General features: G+C 32.6%; 2 protein-coding genes across 3 annotated transcripts; one reads left to right on the forward strand and one right to left on the reverse strand.

The window, feature by feature from the left end:
* The first annotated feature begins 247 nt into the window (after positions 1-247).
* Positions 248-10,168, forward strand: LOC122527518 (facilitated trehalose transporter Tret1-like). Of its 2 annotated transcripts, XM_043651776.1 has the most exons (6): positions 248-336; positions 868-1,078; positions 2,213-2,269; positions 7,132-7,267; positions 8,005-8,324; positions 8,896-10,168. In XM_043651776.1, the coding sequence occupies exons 2-6, from the start codon at positions 1,016-1,018 to the stop codon at positions 9,838-9,840; spliced, it is 1,521 nt and encodes a 506-aa protein (XP_043507711.1). In that variant the 5' UTR covers positions 248-336; positions 868-1,015; the 3' UTR covers positions 9,841-10,168. The 2 variants fall into 2 exon arrangements, with proteins under 2 accessions (XP_043507711.1, XP_043507713.1); XM_043651778.1 differs by lacking the exons at positions 248-336; positions 2,213-2,269 and having other exon boundaries at positions 993-1,078.
* A 5,823-nt stretch (positions 10,169-15,991) lies between these two features.
* On the reverse strand, positions 15,992-24,267 carry LOC122527519 (cytochrome P450 307a1-like). Its single transcript, XM_043651779.1, has 3 exons — positions 23,178-24,267; positions 18,088-18,879; positions 15,992-17,208 (listed from the first exon to the last, which is right to left on the reverse strand). The coding sequence occupies exons 1-3, from the start codon at positions 23,569-23,571 to the stop codon at positions 16,880-16,882; spliced, it is 1,515 nt and encodes a 504-aa protein (XP_043507714.1). The 5' UTR covers positions 23,572-24,267; the 3' UTR covers positions 15,992-16,879.
* Positions 24,268-24,736: the final 469 nt, after the last annotated feature.

Below are 24,736 nucleotides of genomic sequence, written 5' to 3' on the forward strand. Positions count from 1 at the left end.
CAAAAATGATCGAGAATTTTTGTGCGTATAGAACAAGATTTGACACGAAGTATTCCTTTGCCACGAAGGGGAGATGAATTTCTTATGGCAAGTGGATGAGGTGGAGAATAAATATTTCATTAATTGGTGGAGACTTCAAGGCTTGCTGTGTCAAAGGGTCTTGCTAGTTTACTTAGGAGATTTCTGGTTGATGACATTCTTCGTAGGACTGTGGAATCCGATTTTCTGGGAAGTAGTTGAGGATTCGGATGACGACGACGACGATCCATTGAATTCTTTGTGAAACTGAAAGAAAGAAAAAAAGTTATGAATGTCCCGAAAGAATTTCCATTTCAGGTAAATGAAATTTCATATCAAGTTGTAATTTCCACTATTCTCTGACAATTAAATTATTGATATTAGATCCACGATAATTAAATTAATAATATTCAGCGAATTTTTTGATTAAAAAGAAATCTGATTCTGAATTGCTTGTGGCATGATATTAAATCAAATTATTAATATATATATATATATATTAATATTAATTTATGAATTAAATAAGAAATTCTTCGTTTATTCGTATATAGAAAATCTTATAATTTCATTAGCATCGTTCAGATGAAAAAAATTATACATAATTGTGGATTATTATATATAATACTAATATACTAATCGATTGTGAATTTATTCTGAATTGAATTTTATTCTTTACAATTTTAGAAAGAAATTTCTATTTCCTATGAATTTGATAAAAATATATTCCTACAAATATTTATCAATAAATTCAAATTTAATTCGTCTGTGATCAAGATTCCCAGACGTCTCTAGATATCGAATATTGATCGTTTTGTCATTAAATGCCAGCAAATCCTTTTTTTAAGCAAGAAGAAAGAAGTCAACAGAAAATTCGTGAAAAGTCATATTGGCGATAAATTGTTAATCGACGCATAGAATGGACAAATGCGAAACAATTGAAGAAGCAGGTGTACAGTTGTGACGTCTGAAAAGGTACTTACTACTAAGAAAGTTGAAAATGAGTATCGCAAATGGGATAAATGGCTCGAACGGGCACGTGGACGGACATTTGGAGAACAAGGTAATCTTGTTATCGGTAAAAATACTTCCACAATGAAATTTTTTTATCACCTTATCTGATCTCTTTCCTGATCTAGATAAAACTCTAGTGTAATGATATTAATTAATTTTCACTGTGATGCCATTCTATGTAATTATAATTCCTAAGGTAATTATTAATAATAATTATGTATATATATATGCACATATTTCTAGTATAAAGTCATAAATTGTTTGTAACACGAAAGATGAATCATAATTGAAATTCTTTTACGCGAACTATATTCCTTAGTTTTTGATGTTATAAATATTCTTCACGTGATTTGCGACATCCTGCATCTAATGATAAGATATGAAAATTTTCATAGAATCGTTCTATATTGGTATGTCTTTGTCTATAGTATTGTTTCAGTCTCAGTCAACATAATTATCAAAGTATATTATATGGAATAATTCAAAATTTTGTTAAATAATTTTTCAATAATATATCTTTTATTTCAATATCGTTTGTACTGTTTCAGTTTAAGTTATTATCAGGCAACTTTCAAAATAATTATCAAACGAAATTATATCGCGTAGAATATTCTAAATTTGACTAAAAAATTTTTATTCGGATATTCTTGAAACTTTTAACAATATCTTTTCCTAATTATCATTTACTTATTGTTTTAATACATTTTGAAAACCAATTTGAAAATTTCGTACACACTATTATAAAATTAATATGAAAGTTTAATAAATTAAATTCATTTGGTAATTAAATAATTCCAATTTCGTTATTATTATATAATTAACTCTACTATTGTTATTATATTTACAATTACAATTTTAATAACTGACAAAGGAAATTATATAATGTGGAGTGCTGTTCAACTTCATTAATATTCAATATGAATTCGAAAATATTCCGAAGAAATATTTTTATCATTACGTGTTCATCGTCGCAATTCTCTTCGTAATTACGTAAAACTTGTAAATATTTAAAGATAAAAATAAGTGGAAAGTCATACGTAGTTCTACGTTTATTACATAAATCCGTATACTGTCGTAAGTAGTAACACTAAAGTAAAGATACTGAAAAGTTTTTGTTGAAAATTGGAAATTTACACTTCAATGTATTGCATGCATCAGGAAATCTAAAATGATTTCCTTTCAGAGTATACCGGATGCAGAGGAGGAGAGGAGACGAGAGAAGAAAGGTGTTATATATCAGGTAGAATTTCTTCTTGTTAATAACTAAACTGCAAATTTTTATGCAAATTCGTATTTTCGGCAGGATGCTTAAAAAGATTGTATGTGATTTATTAGTTATAATTGCTCTTAATGGTTAAATGGAAGCAACTATTTCTATTTTATTATTTTATCATTAAAAAAGTTTCTATACAACATTAGAAATGGTCGGAATTAACAGAAGATAACAACATACATAAAATAGTAGAAGTTATACAAGAATAAAATTTTCTTTTTCGAAAATATATTATTTTGTATAACTTAATGTTACGAAAGGTCTTAAAATATTAAACAATAACAATAATAATAATATTATAGTATATTAGTATTTATATATACTATAATATATATTACATTTATATATTAACTGGTAAAAGATCGTTTTACGTGCGAAATATTATAAAAAGCACTATATTTTTGATATTTTATATATTTTATATATTTTTTCATTATTTGTATATATTTTTTGCAATTCCGTGCCTTTGAATTTCTTATAAGAAACGCATAAAAATTTGCGGTCTATTAATAATGCTTCTAAATAATTCTAATAATACTAATCTTGGTTGGTATATTTCCTTATCTCTGTAAAAGCGAACCACGATTTCTGAATCATTATTGCAACATACGTTAAATTACGTTAAATCACGAAGGCGACTATATTCAATAACAAAATACTTACATAATCAGTTTCTTTGATATTACCTATTTCAAACTGAGAATGAATAGGAAAATGAAAGACTGAAGGAAGGGGAATTGATCAATAAATTGAAATCTATTATAAAATTACGATAAGTTCACGATTTACATGAAAGCTTTCTTTAATTTGAAAGATAAATCAACAGGGGAAAAAAAATAAAAAAATAAAAAATTGAACCGAGAAGAGTTATTCAATAGCACTTTAGAATAATTATTATGATAACCGATAAAAAGCAAAGCAAGATAGAACGTAATAGCATAAAATTACTATAGAATGTATGAAAATACGTAGTTTATGAACAAAGACATTATAATCTAGAACGAATTAAAAATATTCTTAATATTATAAATTAATTGTAATGAACTGAAAATAGTCAAAGATCACTTACGACTTCATTATTACGACAAATTATTAATTTCTATTAGGTGAGTTGAGATAGATTACGAATATTTGATGTCCGGAGCAAAATCGTTTATCGTGAAATCGTTTTAGTCGAACAATTTTTATTCCTGCCTTCTAGAGATTTAGTCTTTGGCACATACGTCACACATACGCGTAAGAAAATAATGCTAATAACAGCGATAACGAAGAGAACTTGCGATATTTTTTCGGTTTGATTAGACAATATCAGCGGAGATAGTATCGAGTGAGTCACACAAAAATGTTCTTATCTCTCGACTACGTTGATTGTGATGCTACTGTTGTTTAAAATGGGATTAAATTGTATTTTTTTTTTTTTTTCTTTTACTTGTTTAAAAATGAAACTTTTCATTGCTCGATCTCTTTCTAAAGCACTCGACGGGGATTAATTACTGTCACAAAAGTCTTATGTTATCACGTGAGTTTACGATCGGACGCACTTGGAAAAGTGTAAAAAATTCATTTAATCGAATTGAGATGATTCACTGTATGTATGTACATATAGGGTGTGCTTGAATATCTTAAATATGTTTGTTATCTCATTAACTTTTATTTTCCAGAACGTTTCCTTATCTGTTCTCAGTGGAGCTTACATTTAAAAAAATTCCACGGTCTGTGTTTTCAATAGCGCATGTAATATAAAATTTTTTATGGTTTATCAATAATTCACAACATGCAAAACTTGTTTGCTTCGAAGAGGAAAAAATTTACGGCTTTACAATAGTGACTTTATAATTTTCACATAAAATACTGAGTGATTTTATATAACTCAGTATTTTATGTGTACATGAATTTTAGAGTAACACTGCGAAAAATGTTAAGTAGCCTGTAAGATATGCAAAAAAATATCTACTTTATTCAACTCTGCACGATTAAAAAACTAGCTTACATGCAAGATGCTAATTTAAACATTATTTCTGTAGTAAAAATTAAATATTCTAAGACCTCATTACTTTGTAAAAAATTTCTTTAAAAGAAAATACTTCAAAGGACAACTGGAAACTGCTTCAATAAGCATTCGAATGTATTTAAACTGTACAATTTGCAATTATTACTTTATAAAAAGAGAAGCTTTTCAAATTTTATTCGTTTGAGAATTTTGGTTAAGTAAAATGGACAGTACATGGTGGAATATTAATCTATGGATTATCAAAACTGTACGATTCATGGTAATCTTGATTCAATAATTAATTGTTTTCATAACTTCCTAAGATTTATTTTCTGAATTCTACTCGAACATAACATAATTTACATTTTTCAACCATTTATTTTTTTTCCAGTTGTAATGTGTGAATGTGATTTGAATATAAGTATACATTAAGAACCTGATTCCTCGTATCTTTTTACTAGCAAAGATATGTTATATAAGGTCTTAAAAAAAAAAAGAAAAAAAAATAGAGTTAGAAATCTTGATAGAAAATGTAGAGATAAATGAGAAATCAAGTTCTATCTTGACTTTTAAGCTACCTAAGCCAAGACTCTAAGTTATCTAACCTGCTATCTAATGTACTTAAATTTCTGTCATTACAAGTACATACAGTTCTTCTATTTTTCTTTTCCTTTCGCGACACTCTCATGATTCAACGAATTCCTAGAGACTAAAAGTAGATTAGAGACTTAAAACTATAAGTATAAGTGTCTCAAAACATGGATATTAATAACAACAATAACAATAATATAACAAGAATATATATAATAATAAAAAAAAAAAGAACTAAGTTCACAGATATAAAAATAAAGGCTTCCTCCTTTAAAATGATTACAGACAGAATTTTCTACGATGTTACAGGAATTCCAATGTCGAAAGTTTTCTGGTTATAATTTGCTAATTTCTTTAGTTTTATAGAATAGTGTATATACACTCCATCATCATTCAAAAATCTTAAGAGATCTTACATTTAAAGAGTAACAAGTGTCGTAATTTTATTGATTTTTAACGTGTACTTTATGATAAGTAAGCAGAAGAGAATTTTAACGTCGCATAATTTATTAGGTGCAAATGCGTAAGTCGTTCAAGAATAATTGATAAATCGATGAAGCTTTGTAGAAATCAGTAAAGAATATTTAGTGATATTTTATTTAAATATTATCGTGACTAGAATTTTTGTGAATTTTCACGATGATGAAGAAACTAAATGAAAAGACAATTTTGAGAACTGCACGAATCATCAACAATGTTACCTACTGAATTGTTTTTCTCGACTAAAACTTCGAAACCAATATAATAATTCACCGACGTTTTAACTGTACGGCAGGCTCGATTAAATTATCAGCGTAGACAAAGATATGTATGTTAAAAAGATTTGCGTAACTCAAATACCGTGGTATTATTCAACTTTAACTTAACGCAACTTTACGTAAACCTCTCGATGATATTTCAAGGCTTAATTTAATTATTCCTACTTGTCCGTCTGTAAACCTTCATCTCAAACCGGTTTCGATATTGGTCACATAAAAACAGACTCTCAGACGATAGTGAGATCGTTAGAGAAAAAAAAAATCCTCCCTGATTTACTGGAACTTAGATAACTTTATTCCTTTGTTCACTCGATCAACTTCAAAAGAAATATATCAAATTAATGTTGAATAACAAACACTGCCGTTGAATAAGCTTGGGACAAGCACTATATTTGTTTCAATGCTAAAATAATTAATTAACACTTTATGCAACGAGGAATCTATAAAGTCTTGATATATTTTGTATAACAAAATTTTGTTTGTTTGTTTTATATCAATCTATCAATGAATTATATTTTAATTTGTATTCTAAAATCTTTTATTATTAAAAGATATCTACATTTATATCTATTATTTATTATAAAACACGCGGGTAATTAAACAATTTTATTATCTACGGTGAATATTTTTACTCGATAAATTATTCTTTTAATTGAAAGATTTTAATAAATATTTCCATTATCGATTATTGTTCCGATTATTTCTATTATACTATCGTCGATAATTTCTTTTTTTAATTAAAAAATTTTGATAAATATTTTTGTTATCGATTATTTCTATTATTCTATTATCGATAATATTTTGTGACCGATTATGTTTATATGTGTATATTTTAATGAATGCACCTTTTATGCATATTTACGATTTCAGAGAAACGTTTCATCATCGTGCAGAGTCACGTAAATATTCATGTGTAATGTTATGTAGATATTTATGTAACATGGAAATCTTAATAACGAGATTTTTGTTCTGTCAGTGATTAATGTCAGTAATGAGAATAATTTATATGTTTATTCGAAGCAATTTTGAAATCATTTTCAACAATCTCAACAATACTCCATTATAACCGATCTTTATATCCAATATAAAGTGTCTTGAAAAAAAAAAAAAATGTTTCTGGAGGGATTTGTATTTATATACAATACTTTTCTCTTTCTTAAAAAGAGTAAGATACTCTGTACAAAATTTTGTATAACTCTGAATACTCTGCAAATTTTTATGCATTTTTAAATTTTCACGAACGCAACTAAAGAAGTGGAACTCAAATAGAAATTTGTTTCGTCTGTTAAATATTACAATAAATACTCTATTTTTGGATATTTTATATACTTTCCCATGTTATGTATGTGCGCTTTTAAATTTTCCAAAAATGCATAAACTTTTCACCATTTCTCTGCCATATTAATGAATTAAATAATAACGAGTGAAATAAATAATGAATTAAATAAATACGGAATACGAAATATTATCTTTGAAATATTCGTTTGTAGATAATTATGTCGCTGTGCGCGAATTCCTCGGTTCTGGGTCCATCCATGGCTTTCGGCTATAGTGGTGTTGCATTGCAGCCATTGATGTCACCTACTAGTGACGTGAAAATCAACAAAGTTCAAGCAAATTGGATTGGTCAGTATTATTTAAGTTTTAATATTAATTATTATTATTGATTCTTATTGTTTTTTCATTATAATCAATATTATTTGTGTTTTCTAATTGTATCATTTTACATTATAGTTTACTATTATCGTCTGAATTATTGAATTATTGTTTAAAATATTTAATTATTGTTTAAGATATCAAAGTTATCGAAGTTTTGTGAAAAATTTGTGACTGAATCAACGTTTACAAGATTAAAATATCATTCATACTAGCTTCGATTATCCGAAATATTCTTATTACATTCATTTTTATTTATTTGTTCCTCTATATCTCAATATTAAGAGATATAATACTTTACTACATATTGTGTTTGCCATATAAAATATTTTGAAGCCTCATCAACATTGCAATGACTGTCGCAATTACATTCCTGAAATTTTAAACCAATTTACACATCTGCAAGTTATGCTCTTTTTCGACATGCTAGATTATTATAATCTAGCTGATCTAGCTAGTCAGAGATCCGATAAGAAAATTAGTACAATTGCTAGAAGTTCAAATAGTATAACACGTTACAATAATATGTTGAATAAACATATCACGAGATGAATTCATTCTTCATTTGTCATATGCGCTTCACTCGGTATTAGACTTTTAGCAGGCACTCGATCAATAAATGAATTAAATTATTAATTTTAAAAACAGTATCAATCCCCGGCGACGTTCTCTACTGAAAATTAACAATCCAATTGTACAATCCACAGCGACAGCGACAGCATTGGGCATTCCATTTGGTTGCATTCTCTCCAGTTACACCATGAGACGCGGAAGAAAGTTGAGCTTGTTGATAACGTCCGTCATATCCTTCATTGGCTGGTTCGTCATTTATCTCGCTGGAACGTACGAGCAAATTCTTGTAGGAAGAATTATTTCCGGAATTGCAACAGGCACGGCCTCGGTACCAGCCACCGTTTATAGCGCGGAAGTTGCTTCTCCGAAATGGCGATCGACTATGGCTACGTGGACCAGTATAGCCATTGCCGCCGGTGTTTTAATCGTTTACATTTTCGGCTACGCTTTCAAGGTAAATAAAATTCCATGTACGTAATTCGTCTTTTCTTTCTTCTTTTCTTGCTTCAGTGCTAAATATTCTTAAATATGTTGAGCACGATATATAATATTGTATTACATATTTACGTAGTATATTACATTTCGTTATATATTATATTGAACAATACATATTGTATATAATTATACAACACAATGTAATATAATATGTAATACAGTATGATACAATGCACGTATCTTTATTTAATTATATTGCACGGTATTTATACAATAAAGAAATTGTACTCTACCAATATACTAATTCGGAAAATTTTCGGTTAATAATTCGTGACTAAATTGTTCCATCGACTATGATAATAAAATGACATTTGCACGACAAGAGTTATTTCTTAATGAGAATTACATTTAACCGATAAACTTTCAATCTCGATTGAGAAAAAATTTTATTATACCGATTTACTCTTCGGCTCGTGCAAAGCCCAAGTCATTTTAAATTTCGCAAAACATACAATGCTGTATCAATCAGAAAAACCAGAAAAATCACTCGCGCGCCGACTCACATTGAACTTGATCTTTCATTCCCAAAGGACAACTGGCGAATGGTGGCTCTGATGTGCGCCATGTTCCCCCTGGTCTCGGCCGTGCTGACCTTGGCCGTCGTCCTAGAAACCCCGATCTGGTTACGAGACAGAGGTCGTCTAGACGAGGCGTTACAGGTGTTGAAAAAATTCCACGGCATCCCGAAAGACGTGCCGCCCCCGCCGCACTTGTACCAAGAATTAAAACCACATCCGCAAGAGAGGAAGCAAAATTTCATGAAACACATGGCCAAGAGGAGCGCGATGCTGCCCTTCGGCATCATGATCGGCTACTTCTTTTTCCAGCAGTTCTCCGGGATATTCGTCATCGTTTACTACGCGGTGAACATTGTGCAAAGCGCCGGCGTCACTATAGATCCAAATTTGGGGGCGGTTTTGATCGGGCTCACCAGGTTGTTAGGGAGCATATTGGTGGCGTGCGTGTCGAAGAAATTAGGAAGACGAAAACCTTCGATCGTTTCTGGTGCTGCAATGACGATTTTCATGGGGGCGTTGTCTGTGTACCTGTTAGTGAAGGATAAGGGATACGCGATAAACGACGGAGGTCTGGTACCTGTCATATGTATACTTATGTACATTTTTGGCAGCACCCTCGGCTTCCTGGTGATTCCGTTCGCCATGGTTGGTGAAGTATACCCAGCGAAGGTGAAAGAAGTATTAACGGGACTGACCACGTGCATCAGTTACATATTCAGCTGCATCACGGTGAAGACGTATCCAGATATGGAGCTGGCTATGGGTAAACACGGGGTGTTCATATTCTTCACGGTGATATCGTTGTTAGGCACGATATTCGTTGTGTTTTTCTTACCTGAGACTAAGGGGAAGTCGTTGAGAGAAATTGAAGACATGTTCGCCGGGAAGAAGGAGGTCGCCGACTCGCAGGAGAAAGAGAAGATGGTAGATCTGAAGGATGTTTCTGCAGGAGTGTAGTTACCTGTGGATTAAGTGAAATGTTAGAAAGATAGAAAAAACGAGTGGCAAGTTGACGATAAATTCGAGGTTTCCTTTTTTTTAGAGGTGGAAGAAAATGATGAGCTGAAATATTTTGCAGGCAAGAAGGAAATGACAACAATAAGTAACAATAAATCTGAACTTTTTTTAAAATGAAAATAAGTGATAAGTTAAGGATTAATTGGAGATTCTGAAAAGAAATGATAAGTTTGAATTTCTTACAGAAATATGATCGGTCAATAATAAATTTCTACTTTCTGAGAGGTCAAGGAAAATGATAAGTTAATGATAAATTTAAGTTTTTTTTAAAGGCGAAAAGAAATGATAACGTGATAGAAAACCAGAATTTTTTCGAAAGAAGTGACAGTTGTAGTAGTAATTATAAATTAATAATAATAATGAGTTCTTTTAGAAAAAATAAGATAAGATAAGATAAATTAATAATAAATTCGAATTTTGTAAAGGCGAGGAAAAATTATGTTAGCGACGAGAAGAGAAAATACTCTTAATTTTTGTTTATGTTGTTCAAAAAAGTTAGTCGAAATTTTTATTCGATAAATTTCTTGCAAATCTAGCTTTTTTATTTAACTAATCGTTGTTAATTAATGAATTAGAATATGTTGCAATTACCTATATTATCATCTATATTCATTTTCTCTTAGTATGATTTAAGAATTCAATCTTTCAGTTAACGTTGATACCATTGATTACTTTTATATTGTTAACAAATGCTTTTATACTATGCAACATATAGATATAATACATGCTCGAATGTATAATACTGTTGATTGATAACTGAATTATTATTTAAGAGAATTACTAATCATTTTAATAGTACATAATAGTTTCTTTTCTGAAGGTGTGGTTATAATTGAGCCACTCATTTGCCAAATCGATTAACTACAAAAATATAATAACTAAAAGTAGAGAATAATATATATTCTTTTTCAAATATAAATTACAATGAACATCATAGAATGAACTACGGTACAGGCTTAGAATAATCTGAAATAAATGATTAAAAATATAATTATTCACAAAAATGAATTATATATATTGTATGTTATAATAAATTGTATATATATTTTATATTATAATAATTCTGATATAATTGTCACTTACAAACAATTACATAAGTATTATTTCTATAAAAAGAATTTTTGTTATGTAATAATGTTAAGTCTAATTATTAGGAAAATCCGTTTTAAATATAAGAAGTTAAGCATCAATCAAATCAAGTGTTTTGAAATTTGAAATTTAAGAATGAAGTTAAGCAGTTTGGTCTGGAAACGGCTCAATTTGTTTTGTCAAATCCTTTCGTTTATTATTTAATCGTGTCACAGAGTATTATGAACTGTAAACGTTATCACCTTGTTATTTGTACGTCAGTCTTAAATATGTAGGTATAAGGCAGAGCTGTGACAATAAGCTTTATCTGATAACGATTATGCGTCTAAAACTATAAGAGACGTCAAGGTTGACTGACATGGCTGTTAGTATTGTGACTGATTATTTCTTTTCAATGAATGTGAAATTTTTTAGTGCTATTTTATACTTTCACTCGTAAAAGAAATGAAGAGATACAAAAAGAAGTTAATGAAAGAAAGGATCTAATAAAAACGAGAGTTAATTATGATTTTCATTTGAATTGAAATGCAGTCCCTTGGAATTTAAAATCGAATTTCTCAATTTCTTTTTTTGTTTAAAGTTGAAATTAATAAATACAAATTATATATAGTTACGAGTTACATTCGAATTATGATTTCGATTTGAAAGAACAAAACAAACTACTTTGAATTCGATTTTTTAATTTCAATTTTCTGTAACCCTCAAATACTATCATTGGGTTATGAACTGTGGTAATTTATGTATATTAAAATTTGAACTATTTCGTTCTGTTTTGTGTTTTTACACTTTTTTTGTAATAGAAATTCGACATAAAATAAAAACATCTGTTTCTAATTTTATTGTTTTCAGTGAAGTTACGAGTTAAATTGAAGATTAATAAATATAAATTATACTACTTCATAGAATTAAATCAGTAAAATTGTCGATCTTTGAACTGTTATAGCTTTTAGCTTTCGGAAGATTCAATTAATTGTCTTCACTAAAAAATTGTAATTTAATTATAATTTGATCTTTTAATTTTGTGAAGCAGTATGCATATATTTTATATCCGATATGTTATAAGACTGATGTTTCTCTAAGAAGAAAAAAAAATCATAAAGCAAGGAATTGACAGAAAATATTAACGAACAAAAGCAAGGAAATTTCTCGATGAGTATGTATGTTTTTTTTTTTTTTTTAGTAAATAATATTACTAACAATATAATCCTCATATCCACAAGGAAAATACAGAGAGATCACTGAAGAAAGAATCAATTAAATAGAAAAAAAAAATGAATGAAAATGTTTTATTTATGGCTTTTATTATTAAAATCTTAAATAATAAATTAACAAATGTCGTAACAATCACGATAATTAAATAACAAAACACAAAATAACATACGGACGTGGAAGCACGAAATATGGGGGAGAACTGTGATGATAAAAGAGGGATGAAAGTTCTAACTACTGTAGTAATAGTGATAATAATAATAGCAAGCGGAAATAATATAATATAATATAATATAATATAAAATAATACAATATAATATAATATAATAACATAATAATAATAATAATAATAATAATAAAAATCAATGCTTAATAGCGCAAAAATAAATTATTATACGCGAACGTAGCTCTCGCGAAATCGAATTTCCTCTTTGAGAATATCGTTCAGTCGTGTAATAATTAATAATTATAATTAGAAAAGAATTTCTCTCGTCTTACTCGAGACTCGTTCGTTCTCTACCATTTTCCCACCCCCTTTCGAACGACCACTCTTTTGCACCACAGAAAAACGAAACAAAGAAAGTTTGAAATTTGTATGTCTATATAACATTATAAATTAGCAAATTTTTTACTAGAAATGTTTTTACTAATATTTTTTATTCTAAGAGGTATACAGCGATTGGCACAAGAATGCATAAAATTGAAATTTTATATTTGTGTTAAATAAAATGTGTATTAAACTTTTTCTTCTGAGAAATACTCATTCCCATTTTAGGTACTCGTCCAAGTCCTTTCATAGAACCCAGTTTGCAGCTTAAGTGTTTCATTTGATGTACTGAATATGTAAAATCTATATTTATATTTCAATCAACCTGAATAGTCATTTTAAAATTCATTAAGAACGATTCAACAACAATTCATCAATTTATTAACCTTTTGTATGATTGAGTAGAATAGATTTCATTCTAGTAAATTTGGATAAATGATTTTATCCCAGTAGATTCATTATGAAAATAAATACGAATAATAGCTGAGGAACTGCATAATTATTAGTTAGAAATTCGCAAAGGGTTAATAAAAGTCACTAAATTAGCGGCCCGTGTAATATAATATAATAGTTGTAATATAAATATAATAATTGTAAATGTCTCGATGTTTATAGCATTTAAGGATTAAACTTTCTCTGAAACTTACTGTGGATATTATATCCCAGTTTGTTGCTGTTGTTAAATGAAATTCCATTTTACTAAATTCGTGTCATTTGCTTTTTAAACATTCTTCTGTCCGCCACTGTATATTTTTCAATTTAAAAATAGTACGTGTATCCTACTTCTTCAGTGAATTCTCTTCACAAACAACGAAAATCGGTGTAATAATAATCGTGCAAATAATCGGTCGAATTTGCATGAAGGGAAACGAGAAACGAAAGAGAAAAGGATATATTAACACTAGAACTATTAAAATAATCGAAACGATCAATTTATAATTTTTGTTAGATATTTCATAGATGTGAAACAATGTGTTTCTCACAGATTTGAATGATTTTTCGTTCTCCATTGTATCATAATGCTTTGCTACTTTTTTGACGTCTCTGATCTGAAAGTTCAGAGTTTGATCGTAGGTTTGATCTAGTGTTAAAGAAGAGAAGATGAGAGTAAAGAGGAAGGGAACGCGTCGTGAAACGAGAATTAACAAACTTCTTTCAACATGTTGTACGCTTCGGTGCGATGTTCTTGTTAACGATTTTCTTCGATCGCAAGAAAAAAAAAAAAAAAGAGAAGAGAAGAAGAAGAAGAAAAACATAGAACCGATTTCACGCTATCTCGCACGAACGTTGGTCCAACATTGGAGAAATTTCATCGCTTGGTTTTTTTCTCGATGAGCCACGATTGTTTGGAAGAAACAGGAGACTAGCTACAGCTATAAGACAGCTTAATATTACAATAATTTCATTCTACGTACACTTTGGTCTTCGCTTTGAAATATCGAATCTACAAAACGTCAAAAGATAAAACTAAAAAAAAGAAGAAAAAAAGGAAACAAGCTGAACGCTCACCGCGGTTCTGAATCAACCGAGTATCAATGAATGAAAAATGTCTTCACGTGCGTTTTTTCAAAACTGTCGCAACTCAAAGAAATCGAGAAATTATTTGTAGAAGAGTTAGTTAAAAATAGAATAACAGGAACAAAAATTATTCCTAGAATACAATCCACAGTTTAATTATATAATTCTTCTCGTGAAATATCATCATTTTCTTTTTAAATTTCCCACTCTTAAATTCACGCTTTCAAGATTTTGATGTCTTATAATCTTATAAACAAAGGATTAAATTATTTCGAGTTGTGACAATTTTGGGATAAAATGGCTCACGAAAGCATAATATTCATAGAAATCTTTTGTCGATATATCATTCGTAGACTGCAGAGTTTTATGTGAATTTATATTTTTGAAAGTGTAATTACAAAATTTTACGTATTGAATGTCATTAGAAAGCACTATATGCCTTGATATCGTGCGCATTCTGTGCAATTCTGCACTTTAAGATTTCCTACAAATGCACAAAAATCCACAGTTTAATTATGAGTCATTTCATTAGCCAGACCCAACTGTCCTAATTAGACTGCAGGATTTTTATGCGTTTTTTTGCGAAATTTAAATATGAGAAAATGCACAGAATGCACACACGTAAAAATATATAAAATATTGAGAATAGATCATTGGCTAAATTGTTGCGTATGAAACGGCACGAATTTCACAAGCACGTAGAACCTTGATTTCGTACAAAAATCCACAGTTTAATCACGATTGTATCGATGGAATTTGAAATCTGTATGCAAAAATGCTACTAAAAAATCTTCGAACGCTTCTTAACTTTAATACACAGTTGGTACACGTTTATCGCAAATAATAAAATTTTCTAATTCCATGTGTATTTAATAACATAATTATTAACATATGAGATTCTCCGTTCTATGAAATATCGTTTCATTTCTTCCAATTTCGAGAAAAATATGAAACTTGTCTTTCGAGTCTCTGCGTATGTGAAAGATTTCTATGACGAGTGTCCAAATAATTTCGCAGGCAGAGATTTGTGCGCGACACGTCGGTACGTTCTTCGCAAAATTCCAAAACCGCATGGACATTCAGAAGGGAAAGAAGAAATCAATATTGGATCAATGTTGATGCAGATATTCGATCGAGTATTTGAAATATACCGCGAACGACGATGAAATTTGCGCGATTGATTGTCACCCTGTTGAAGGGTCGCGAGGCGTTTGTCGTTTTGATTTCACGCGGAATCAAAACGCGGAATGATATATACTTCACCGTGCTTACCGCTCACGTTCTCGCGTCTCGTCTTTCCAACGAGCGTTTCAAAGTTTTATCAGACGATAAACCGGCGTACGTGATCGCTGGATCAAACAGAAAAAGAATCAGTCTCGACGATTTCTGATCCGTGGATCTTCGTGAATCACTCGGGCGACTCGTCGATCGATATCAACTCTCCACGTTACAACCAGAATTTCGTTTGCTTACTGTTACTTCGTTGTTGTTAATAATAATTTCTAATAATTGCAATAATGTAATAATAATTGTTATTTAATTGTAGCTATTCAGTACAATTTCGAATCTTGGAACTGATAATTATTATTAGACTTAATTAGACAAAATTTTTCTCTTTGTTCTATTAATTTTTTCAACTGTATTCTTATGTTTTCAAAGTACGAATTTGCATAAAAATTCGCAATCTAATCATTACAATTAAATTATTTGAATTTTTGTATTGTTTGAACATTGTTGGAACTCAAATAATTCAATTAATGAATCAGTGGAATTCGACCATATAAAATTTTGTTAAATGTGAACATACGCATATGTAATTTTCATGTTCACACGACGATGTAATCGAGAAGAGTGAAAAATAGAAAGTGTGTAGAGCGAAAAACAAAAAAGAAGAAGAAGAAGAATAAAGCGAGTGTGCGTCGATCGATTTCGAGTGAAATGAAAATTCGCCAAAGATTATCGTTCGATAACATAAGTTGCAAATTTTTATGCATTTCTTTCTGTTTCTGTAAACTAAAGATCTTCAGAGAAAAAAAGAAAAAGATACAAAGAGTCTTCTCTATAAGATGCAAAGAATATGACGAATCCTCCATAAGAGAGAAACACAAGAAGATGAGTCGGTAAGTCTCGGTTTACCTACGCTGCTCGTCAAAATGACAACTTGTTCTCGCCCCTCCGCTGCCTCTCGCGGGGGTCAGTCCTCTTCTTTCTTCAGTCCAAGTTTTCTCTCCTGATATCGCGGCTGATCGTCTTCGAACCGTTTCGACGGTGGGCAAAGTGAATTTACTCCATCTCGATGGACGATCAACAAATTTGCTACCTTAACCATCTAGTAATGTCAGTAAAGCTCTCGTTGCTGACGAAGGTCAAACACACTTCATCCAACCTTCTTATAAAGCTTTGTTTAAAAGAGAAGAATATACATATATAGATCAGAAGCCTCTGTTCAGCTCAATTCCTTCGAAATTTTCGAAGCGAAGCTCCTCTCTTGATCGTGGATCAACGAATCCGTTGTCAGTTGCCCTATCGTGTTCAAGTCTCTCTCTCTCTCATTGTCACCGAAGCAACCGGAAATCTTCGAGTCAGCCCTTTCCTTCAAGGCCAACCGTTCACCGTCTACCGTCGTTCAAACCGAAATTTGAACGTCATTTCTGGCAGAGCGAGGTTCCCAATCGGGATCGTGTAGTCCTCGTTCTTCACCGGTGTTATCGTGAAGTTCTTCAGCAACGTGGCCAGGACCGCGAAGCTCAGATACTGCACGAGTTTGTAGCCCATGCACGACCTCCGACCTCCGCCGAACGGTAGAAAGTGTTCCGGTTTCAGTAACCTTCCGTTTTGCACGAATCTGTCGGGCATGAATTTCTCTGGCGACGTCCACAGATCTGTGGACATGTTCAGCTCGTAGTTGTTGAGGAAGATGAAGGTGTCTTTCTTGATTCTGTAACCTGAGAACAGAGACAATAATTGTGAGATTGATAGTGTTTCCTGGTACATTGAGTTGGGTTTTGGATTGATAAAGAGAAAGGAAGTATCCGACGACATGTTCCAGTTACTGTGAAAATTTATTTTACTTGTTAAATATTTATGTTAGACGTTCTATTTTTAAATAGATTGTGGAGAAACAAACGGAAAATTTATTGCGAGTCATTCTATTTATGTTGGACAGTTTGCACATTTAATTAGTACAAAAAAATAGCAGAAAGGAGTGAATAATTTATGTACAAATAAGTAAAAGATTTACATTATTGTGCTGTGAGTAATTTTACTTACTAAAGATTTCTGCATTTTTAAATTTCTCATAAATGTATAAATATTCTTTGTTACTAAACTAGGATTTCTCAGCAAGAGAAAAAGAGAGAATAAGAAATTTTGTTTAAAATTCCTATATAGGTTATAGTTAGATATATTCAGTCATATTAACAAAATGTACATAATATATTAAATATGCAATAAACTATCATAATTAATTATCTCTCTCATTAAAAAATATTTTAAGCTTGAATAAAAAATTTCTTATTAATATATCTTATTTATTATTATTATTATCATTATTATTATGAATTATTATATTATTAATCAATATACAGATATACATCTTGTTAATTTGTCCAATATTTCTTCTTGTCCATCAAAACCAGAGCAAAATAGAAGATTGTTAATTCATTTCAATTATTTATTCTAATAAAAAATTTAAGAATTAATACATATAATTGTTAAAGTAACTCTCTAACAATGTATAAAATGTATGAAATTTCAAAATTTTCCAACTACAAATCTGATTGTGCATAAAAATCCACAATCGTGCATTAAAAGGAAAAGCTTACCAGCAATGGAGCTATCCTGATTGGCCACGTGAGGAACAATAGGACTGGCAATTAGTCTAATAGTCTCCAAGATAATGGCCTCCACGTAAGGCAAGGATGTTCTGTTCTCCAATCCAACGAAATTCCCGGCGATACCAAGACTATCGATCTCCTCTTGAGCAACCTTCTGAACGTCCGGCCTCGTAACAATGAATCCTAGAACCTTGACCAGAAGATTTCCAATTGCACTGTGACCGCCAATGATATCTTCCATTACGAACAACGCTGTGTTCCAAGACATCTCAGGCTCTGATCCGCTCTTGACATGATTGATCAGACAGTCTGCGTAGTCTTTCTCAGGAACAACGCCATTCCATGCGTTCACTCGATCAGATATAATGTTCTTAATGACGAATCTTCTGATTTCGTGGCTCCAGTGTGCCATTCTCGCCATGTTTCTGTGATGAAGAGGCATGAGGAATGGTAGGAAATCGGCTGCGTAGCCTTGGTTCACCTCGAAGAATACTTTGTCGAAGTTAGCCACCATATGCCGGAAACCATCGTGTTCCAGATGGAAGTTTTTGGAACAGAGATACGTGATGAAGACGTTCGCGCAGGAATGAAGGATCAATGGCTTCGCGTGCACGTTTGTGTTTGAGAGGGAGTCCAGATGGTTGATCATAAAGTCCATTTCCTCGCCGATTATCTGGTTTAAATCGTTGTAGCGGGCGGAGAACGCGCGAGGGAATGTGTACGCGCGAAGCATGTCTCTTCGGGTCTTCTGCACCTCTGACCAGTTGCAAAATGCCAGAGCTGGAAAATAGAAAGAAAATGGTATTTGTGAATTTGTAGAGAACTCTTGGAAAATTTGGTTAAATACTGTCGTGAGGGGAGAAAATTATATTATATTATATTTTGGGAGAAAAATAAATTTCGAGACAAAAAGATTTCTACAGTGATTTCTTCTTTTTGCAAGAGATTTTAATTTTAAGAGAACTGTGAGGAAAATAATTTCTGTTATAGAGAATTTCGAGACAAAGAAATTTTCTATTATAGAGAATATCGACAATATAATATATATAATATTTATAAAAAAATTTTTATTCTAACTCGAAAAATAAAGATTTCTATTAACTTGAAGCTTTGGGTAAAAATTTTCCAATAATAAGAAATTTCAGGAAAGAAAGGAATTTTATCTAAGGGAAGGAACATATCTAGGAAAATTTTTATTTAGGAAAAAAAGTAAGAAATCTCGAAAGAAGAAAACATGCATTACACAAATGTTTCAAGAAAAACAATTTCTATTAGAAGGATTAAAAAAAAAAAAAAAGAATTGAAGGAATTGTAAAGAATTAAAAAAAGACTAAAATATCACAAATTTGTTGCTCGATGAATCAACAGAGAACAAATCAATCGACGAAGTTCAAAAATTTTCATTGATCACCGGCCGTCAAAGTAAAATAAAGATGACCACGTTAAACTTGACCTTCAAACGGCACCTGGTGACGCAAGTACGACACGCGTTTCGAAATATCGTCGACTGATGGAAAAAAAGAGAAAGACGAAAGAAAAATAAGAGAGAATGGAAACGAAATGGAAAAAAAGAATTTCGCCGACGCCGTACTCTTTCTCCTCTCCCTTTCCGTTATCGTTCTTCCTCTTTCTCTCTCTCTCCGACACGGGGGAACGTGTACGCGGAAATGCAAGCATCGGCGGATGCCGGGGATCGAGCGCGCACTCGGCAGAAAATCGATTCATCGGTGCGCGAGTCAGGCGACTCGATTTCAAATCAAAGCGGTCGCAGGGCAGTCCAGAACAGGAAGTGACCTGGTTTCTCGCCACTCGCCAGGACATATATCGTACAGCTCTGCAACTTGGTTCCTGGAGACCCGAGAAACCCAGGATTTTTTGAATATCTGTTTTACTTCACAAGATAAGCTTACAGCCACGATAATCCTGTTTCAAGTTTGATCGAACGAATGTTAAATTAAAAAAAGTATATGTGCTTACGTGTACGTATATTGCTCGATATTATATTGTATTACATTGAATTACATATGAATTAATAACACATATTGGATTATGTTTGAATTTTGTAGATTTATATTTTACTAAGTTCTAAAGGAAAACTTCTTTGTTTTATAAGATGGCCAATATATACATGTTCTCGATAGTTAGTGTTTTAGTTAGAGTGAATTGAATTTTAAACTTGTTTGCTGAGGCTGTGAAAAGATGTGTTTATAGAAATTTTTGATCAACTAAATCACTGAAGATTGTATAATTTTATGACTGAACATCTTATGATTTTATGATTATTAATTTTATAAATTAAAGAACTTGGATCTAGATAAATATTTGCTTCATTTGCTAATTACAAATAAAAATAAAATATAAATAAAAACTTAGAATTTCATACACATATTCCATACAGTTTAGAATACATAGTTTTAGAATCATAAGTTTTCAGAAGATTTCACAAACGACCAAGGAGCCACAGAATTGTGCCAATCAGGCACAAAGCGTAAAACAAAGTTTACTTTCCACAAGTCCAATCGCTGCGAATCAGAGACAAATTTCTCCCTTCGATGCGATTATTTCTTCACTTCCTAAATAACGAGTCGATCGAAGAGTCTAGACTAAAATCAATTCGACATTTCTGGCTCAAAGTGGTAAATTATGACGAGGACAGAAGACACATGCTTATTGTATTATGCAGGAAGCGACAGAGGGAGAAAGAGAGAGATAGAGAGAAAGAGACAGTGGGAGGGAGAAAATGGTGCTGACTGCGGAGTATCGGAATCGCCTCCGGTAGATCAGCCTTGATCCTGTTTGCCGGCTGCCAGGTGAGCCAGGAACGCGTGAAAGTGGTACCGTGACCTTTCCGGCTTGCACTTGGTACCGCTTCGGCGTTGACCTTAGCACGAGTTTCGGGCGTTCGGTGGATGCAACGAAAGCACGAGCCACGCGAAAAATAAACGGGCTGCGGTTGTGTGGGCCGGCCGCTCACGTGTCGCGTATGGCAAGGTCGTTAGCATGGGGAACGAGTTTTCAGCAGCCGTGACGTGAGGTGTCGACGAATTCAATTTTCACACTGACTCACGCCGATTCGACACCCGTCGAACATATTCTTTTTTCCCGAACATATTCGTTTTCTTTCCTTTCAACCGCTTGACCATTAGGTGCATATGGAAGCCCGATTTCAGCATGCTGGCGCCACTCTTCATTCTAATTGTATGATTTACTTAAATACAATTGCATTCGAGTATAAGCATTGCTTATACATATCGCTCGAATGTAATTATATTTAAATATATTAATTACAACTGCAATATAATGTACACCTCGTTAATTATGTTCAAGAAATAGGGAAATATATTATAAATTACGTGTATGTTTAATGTTGAGAACATTTATAATAAAAGTATGAAAGTTGGTTATATTGTGATGTTAAATTTGGGAAAAGTACTTTAATTTATGTTTTCGTACTAAGAGTTTTTCAGAAAGAAAATAATCGTCGAAATAATGTATCGAGTTAAATGAAAATTAAATAAGTAAATCTACGATATTTTTAAGAAACTAGAGAATTAATTGTGTAAAACGACATCTGATATGCATTTACCTAATATTCTCCCATGTTACGTGCATTTTATGCACTTTAAAATTTCTTATAACCTCATCTCAAGTTTCAAAAGCTCAAAAAAAAAAAAAAAAAAACGAAATTAGATTGATAATTCTTTAAAATATCATATACTTCATTAAGTAATTATTACTACGTGATTCAATATATAATACTTTCCCAATTAACAAACCCTAAAAATTATTAACTTGAAAATTAAAAAATTTTTGAAATTTAACTACAACAATTTGCAGTCTTTATTAATTTATATAAAAAATGGAACGGAGGATGTCCTGAAATCTCTCCAAATGATAAATGCATGCTTCCAATAATTATCAAAGCACTTATTTCAAATATAAACTCAAGCAGGAGAATCATAGAAATGTTTTAATCATTCGTAGTAATTAAGTAATGAATTGAATAATATATTATCTTAATTAGATAATAATTGAAACAACTAATAACTAACTAAATAATAATTTTTCTCTACATTATTTCATTATTTGGCTATCAAATGGAATCGCTTTTTATTTTATATTCAAACAATTTACAGTATTTTCCAATACTTGCGTTTCAACACTGTCAATCGTTTTACAGATATAAATTTCAAATAATTTTGTACTTGAGATTATTCATCGTTCTATTTAAATAATCGAATTAACTCAAATAAGAAATAATTTGGGAATAATTTATTCGAATCTCACAATGTGTTCTAATTTCTAAAATAATTGAAATAATTCATTATTTGTAAACAAAATGTGTCCGAGTCAGCTATATATCTACATAATTTCGACCCGTATAACATAATTCTAATCACGGTGGCTAAATATTTTATAAACAAGTTTTTCAAAGGTTTACGAGAAGACTCGAAGCAGAGAGTGCGGTTACGTAACGCGTGGATACGAGTTTTTCGAATAATCAAAAATAACTATCGAGGCAGTTTGCATGACGAACGAGTTTTCAAGCGGCTGAACGGCTAGTCTAATTAATTCCAGCCCGTTGAAACAGTGGAGGTTTACTTTTTCTTGATTATTCACGAACTGCAAGATCCTTCGAAAAATCTTGGTCGATCTTTAATGAATTACCAAGTAATTTTCAAATGATGACTTGAAAAATCCATTTAAAAAGACAAGATAACAAAGGAAGAGTAACTTATAGACGACGTTTGATTTTGAAAAATTCCCTCGCGAGCCGTGACGTCCAATTTGAAATAGAAACGAGAAACCTAGAACAACGTTCTAGAATCTGACGACGAATAGAACCTTCAGAATGTCAAACTCGAGATTCAAAAAATGATTACTCAACTAGTTCCTAAAAGAATCTCAATCTCAAGGTAAGAACTCGATTAATTTATTCCAAGAGAAATAAAGAAACGGACAACTTTTAACACGAGCAACCAAAAATTCTTGCCGATGCCGGACATCGAAAAACGAAGAAGAAGCAAGAAAGCAAACATATGTTAAAATGAAAAAGAAACGAAGAAATTTTTCCTTACAGTTCTCCTTGTTTCCACCGAAGAGCAAATGATATCTGGCAAAGTTCGGCCTGGAATCGAAGTGATGTCCCTTGATCGTGAGCACTTCTCTGATGTTCTCCAGGCCATTGACGACCACGCAGGGCATGGATCCCATCCTTAACTTGATCACTTGGCAGTCGTAGTCCCTAACAAGGTCAGCGAAAGCTTTGTAGGGTACGTCGTAGCGTCCCAGGATATGAAGGGAGCCCAGAATCGGCCATGGTCTCGGGCCAGGTGGTTCCGGCAGGACGTGATCGTCCAGGATGACGTTCTTCGCCGTTTTCTTGGACCTTAGATGATCCAGCAGGATCAGCGCGAGCGCCAGGAACGTGATGGCGATTAGGAAGCACGTGGTCGCTGTCAGAGGGATCATCTTCGACCTTGTCTCTCCTCGATGCACTCACTGACGATCGGTCACCGATACTGTTTTTCGTGTGGTGTGTGGGTACCCCGACCTAGGGTACCTGTGTGCGCGAGATACGGCTACCGATTGCTCTTTTCGAAAACCTTCGCGTCACGTGCGTCGCTGTTACAGTTTTTTTATTACCGATTGCAAAACTCCTCGATCCTCTCGACGATGACGTGCGTGATTGTTTGAAACGAAATCGTCCAAGATTTGGGCAAATCGTCGCCGAAGCGTAGAAAAATCGCGAAAAAGAAATACAAGGAACGAAGAATGGTAAGAAAGTGAAAAGAGAAAATAAAAAATCCGATCACCTTCGCCGATGATATATATCGGAAACCGTGTGTGATAAATCGGCGAGTGTCCTCTCGATCGGATGGTGAAACCGAATCGGCGAATCGTGCGAAAGGCGAAGTCTGACGGAGGTGATTCGCGGAGCGTGGCCCGTGTCAAACGTGAAAAAGATGCGTCGTGGTCCCGAGGTGTATCGGTAAATCGGTTCGTTGGTCCGTCTGTGAACGGTCTGCCGATCTGGCTCGGTCTGTGGGGATAGGATGGTTGGCCGGCTATCTTATATAGCGGCGTAATGTAGTCAGCACATTTGCGTCGCCTGGTGCGCCTCTCAACCCCATACATATGGATTCGTGTTGAGAGACGAAAGGGGGAGGAGGTGAGTTGGTCTCTCTGTCCGTACACTCTGTCGTAAGTGTATAACATACAACCCGGTGTGTTGCTGCTGCTGCTGCTGCTGTTGGCTACTGGTGCTGCTACTGGTGCTGCTACTGCTGGTAGAGAGACGAATTTCAAGAAAGCACCGAGAGAGCACCGACGACGGATTCTACCGACACTCTCGGTCGTTCGGAGTGTGTGTTGGAAGGAACGTCGGCAGAGAAGCCCGCCGATGAGAAGAAGGGCTCTTGGAAAAGGTGGAGGGAGCGGAACGGAAGGATGATAGAAGGTATGATGGTGGAGAAGAAGGGGCGAGGGGGAGGGGGAGGGGGAGGGGGGAGACGAGGCGAGGGGTGGGAGGGAGGGCGGGCGGGTTGAGAGAGAGACGCAGAAAGGTGAAGGGGCTGGAGGAGCAGGGAGATTCTCTACGACCGAGGAGAGACGTGTGTAATACATGAAGAGAGGC

The sequence above is a fragment of the Frieseomelitta varia genome, unplaced genomic scaffold, assembly GCF_011392965.1.
Source record: "Frieseomelitta varia isolate USP_RPSP 00005682 unplaced genomic scaffold, Fvar_1.2 scaffold_222, whole genome shotgun sequence".
NCBI lineage: Eukaryota > Metazoa > Arthropoda > Insecta > Hymenoptera > Apidae > Frieseomelitta > Frieseomelitta varia.

Bases quoted from the DNA above. Each gene is read 5' to 3' on its own strand.
- LOC122527519 (XM_043651779.1), bottom strand. From the start codon at position 23,571: ATGATCCCTCTGACAGCGACCACGTGCTTCCTAATCGCCATCACGTTC. The intron at 18,880-23,177 runs GTAAGGAAAAAT...TCTATTTTCCAG, and splicing joins CGGTGGAAACAAGGAGAACT to CTCTGGCATTTTGCAACTGG. The intron at 17,209-18,087 runs GTAAGCTTTTCC...CTCTGTTCTCAG, and splicing joins TCAGGATAGCTCCATTGCTG to GTTACAGAATCAAGAAAGAC.
- LOC122527518 (XM_043651776.1), top strand. From the start codon at position 1,016: ATGAGTATCGCAAATGGGATAAATGGCTCGAACGGGCACGTGGACGGA. The intron at 2,270-7,131 runs GTAGAATTTCTT...ATTCGTTTGTAG, and splicing joins AGAAAGGTGTTATATATCAG to ATAATTATGTCGCTGTGCGC. The intron at 8,325-8,895 runs GTAAATAAAATT...TCATTCCCAAAG, and splicing joins TTTTCGGCTACGCTTTCAAG to GACAACTGGCGAATGGTGGC.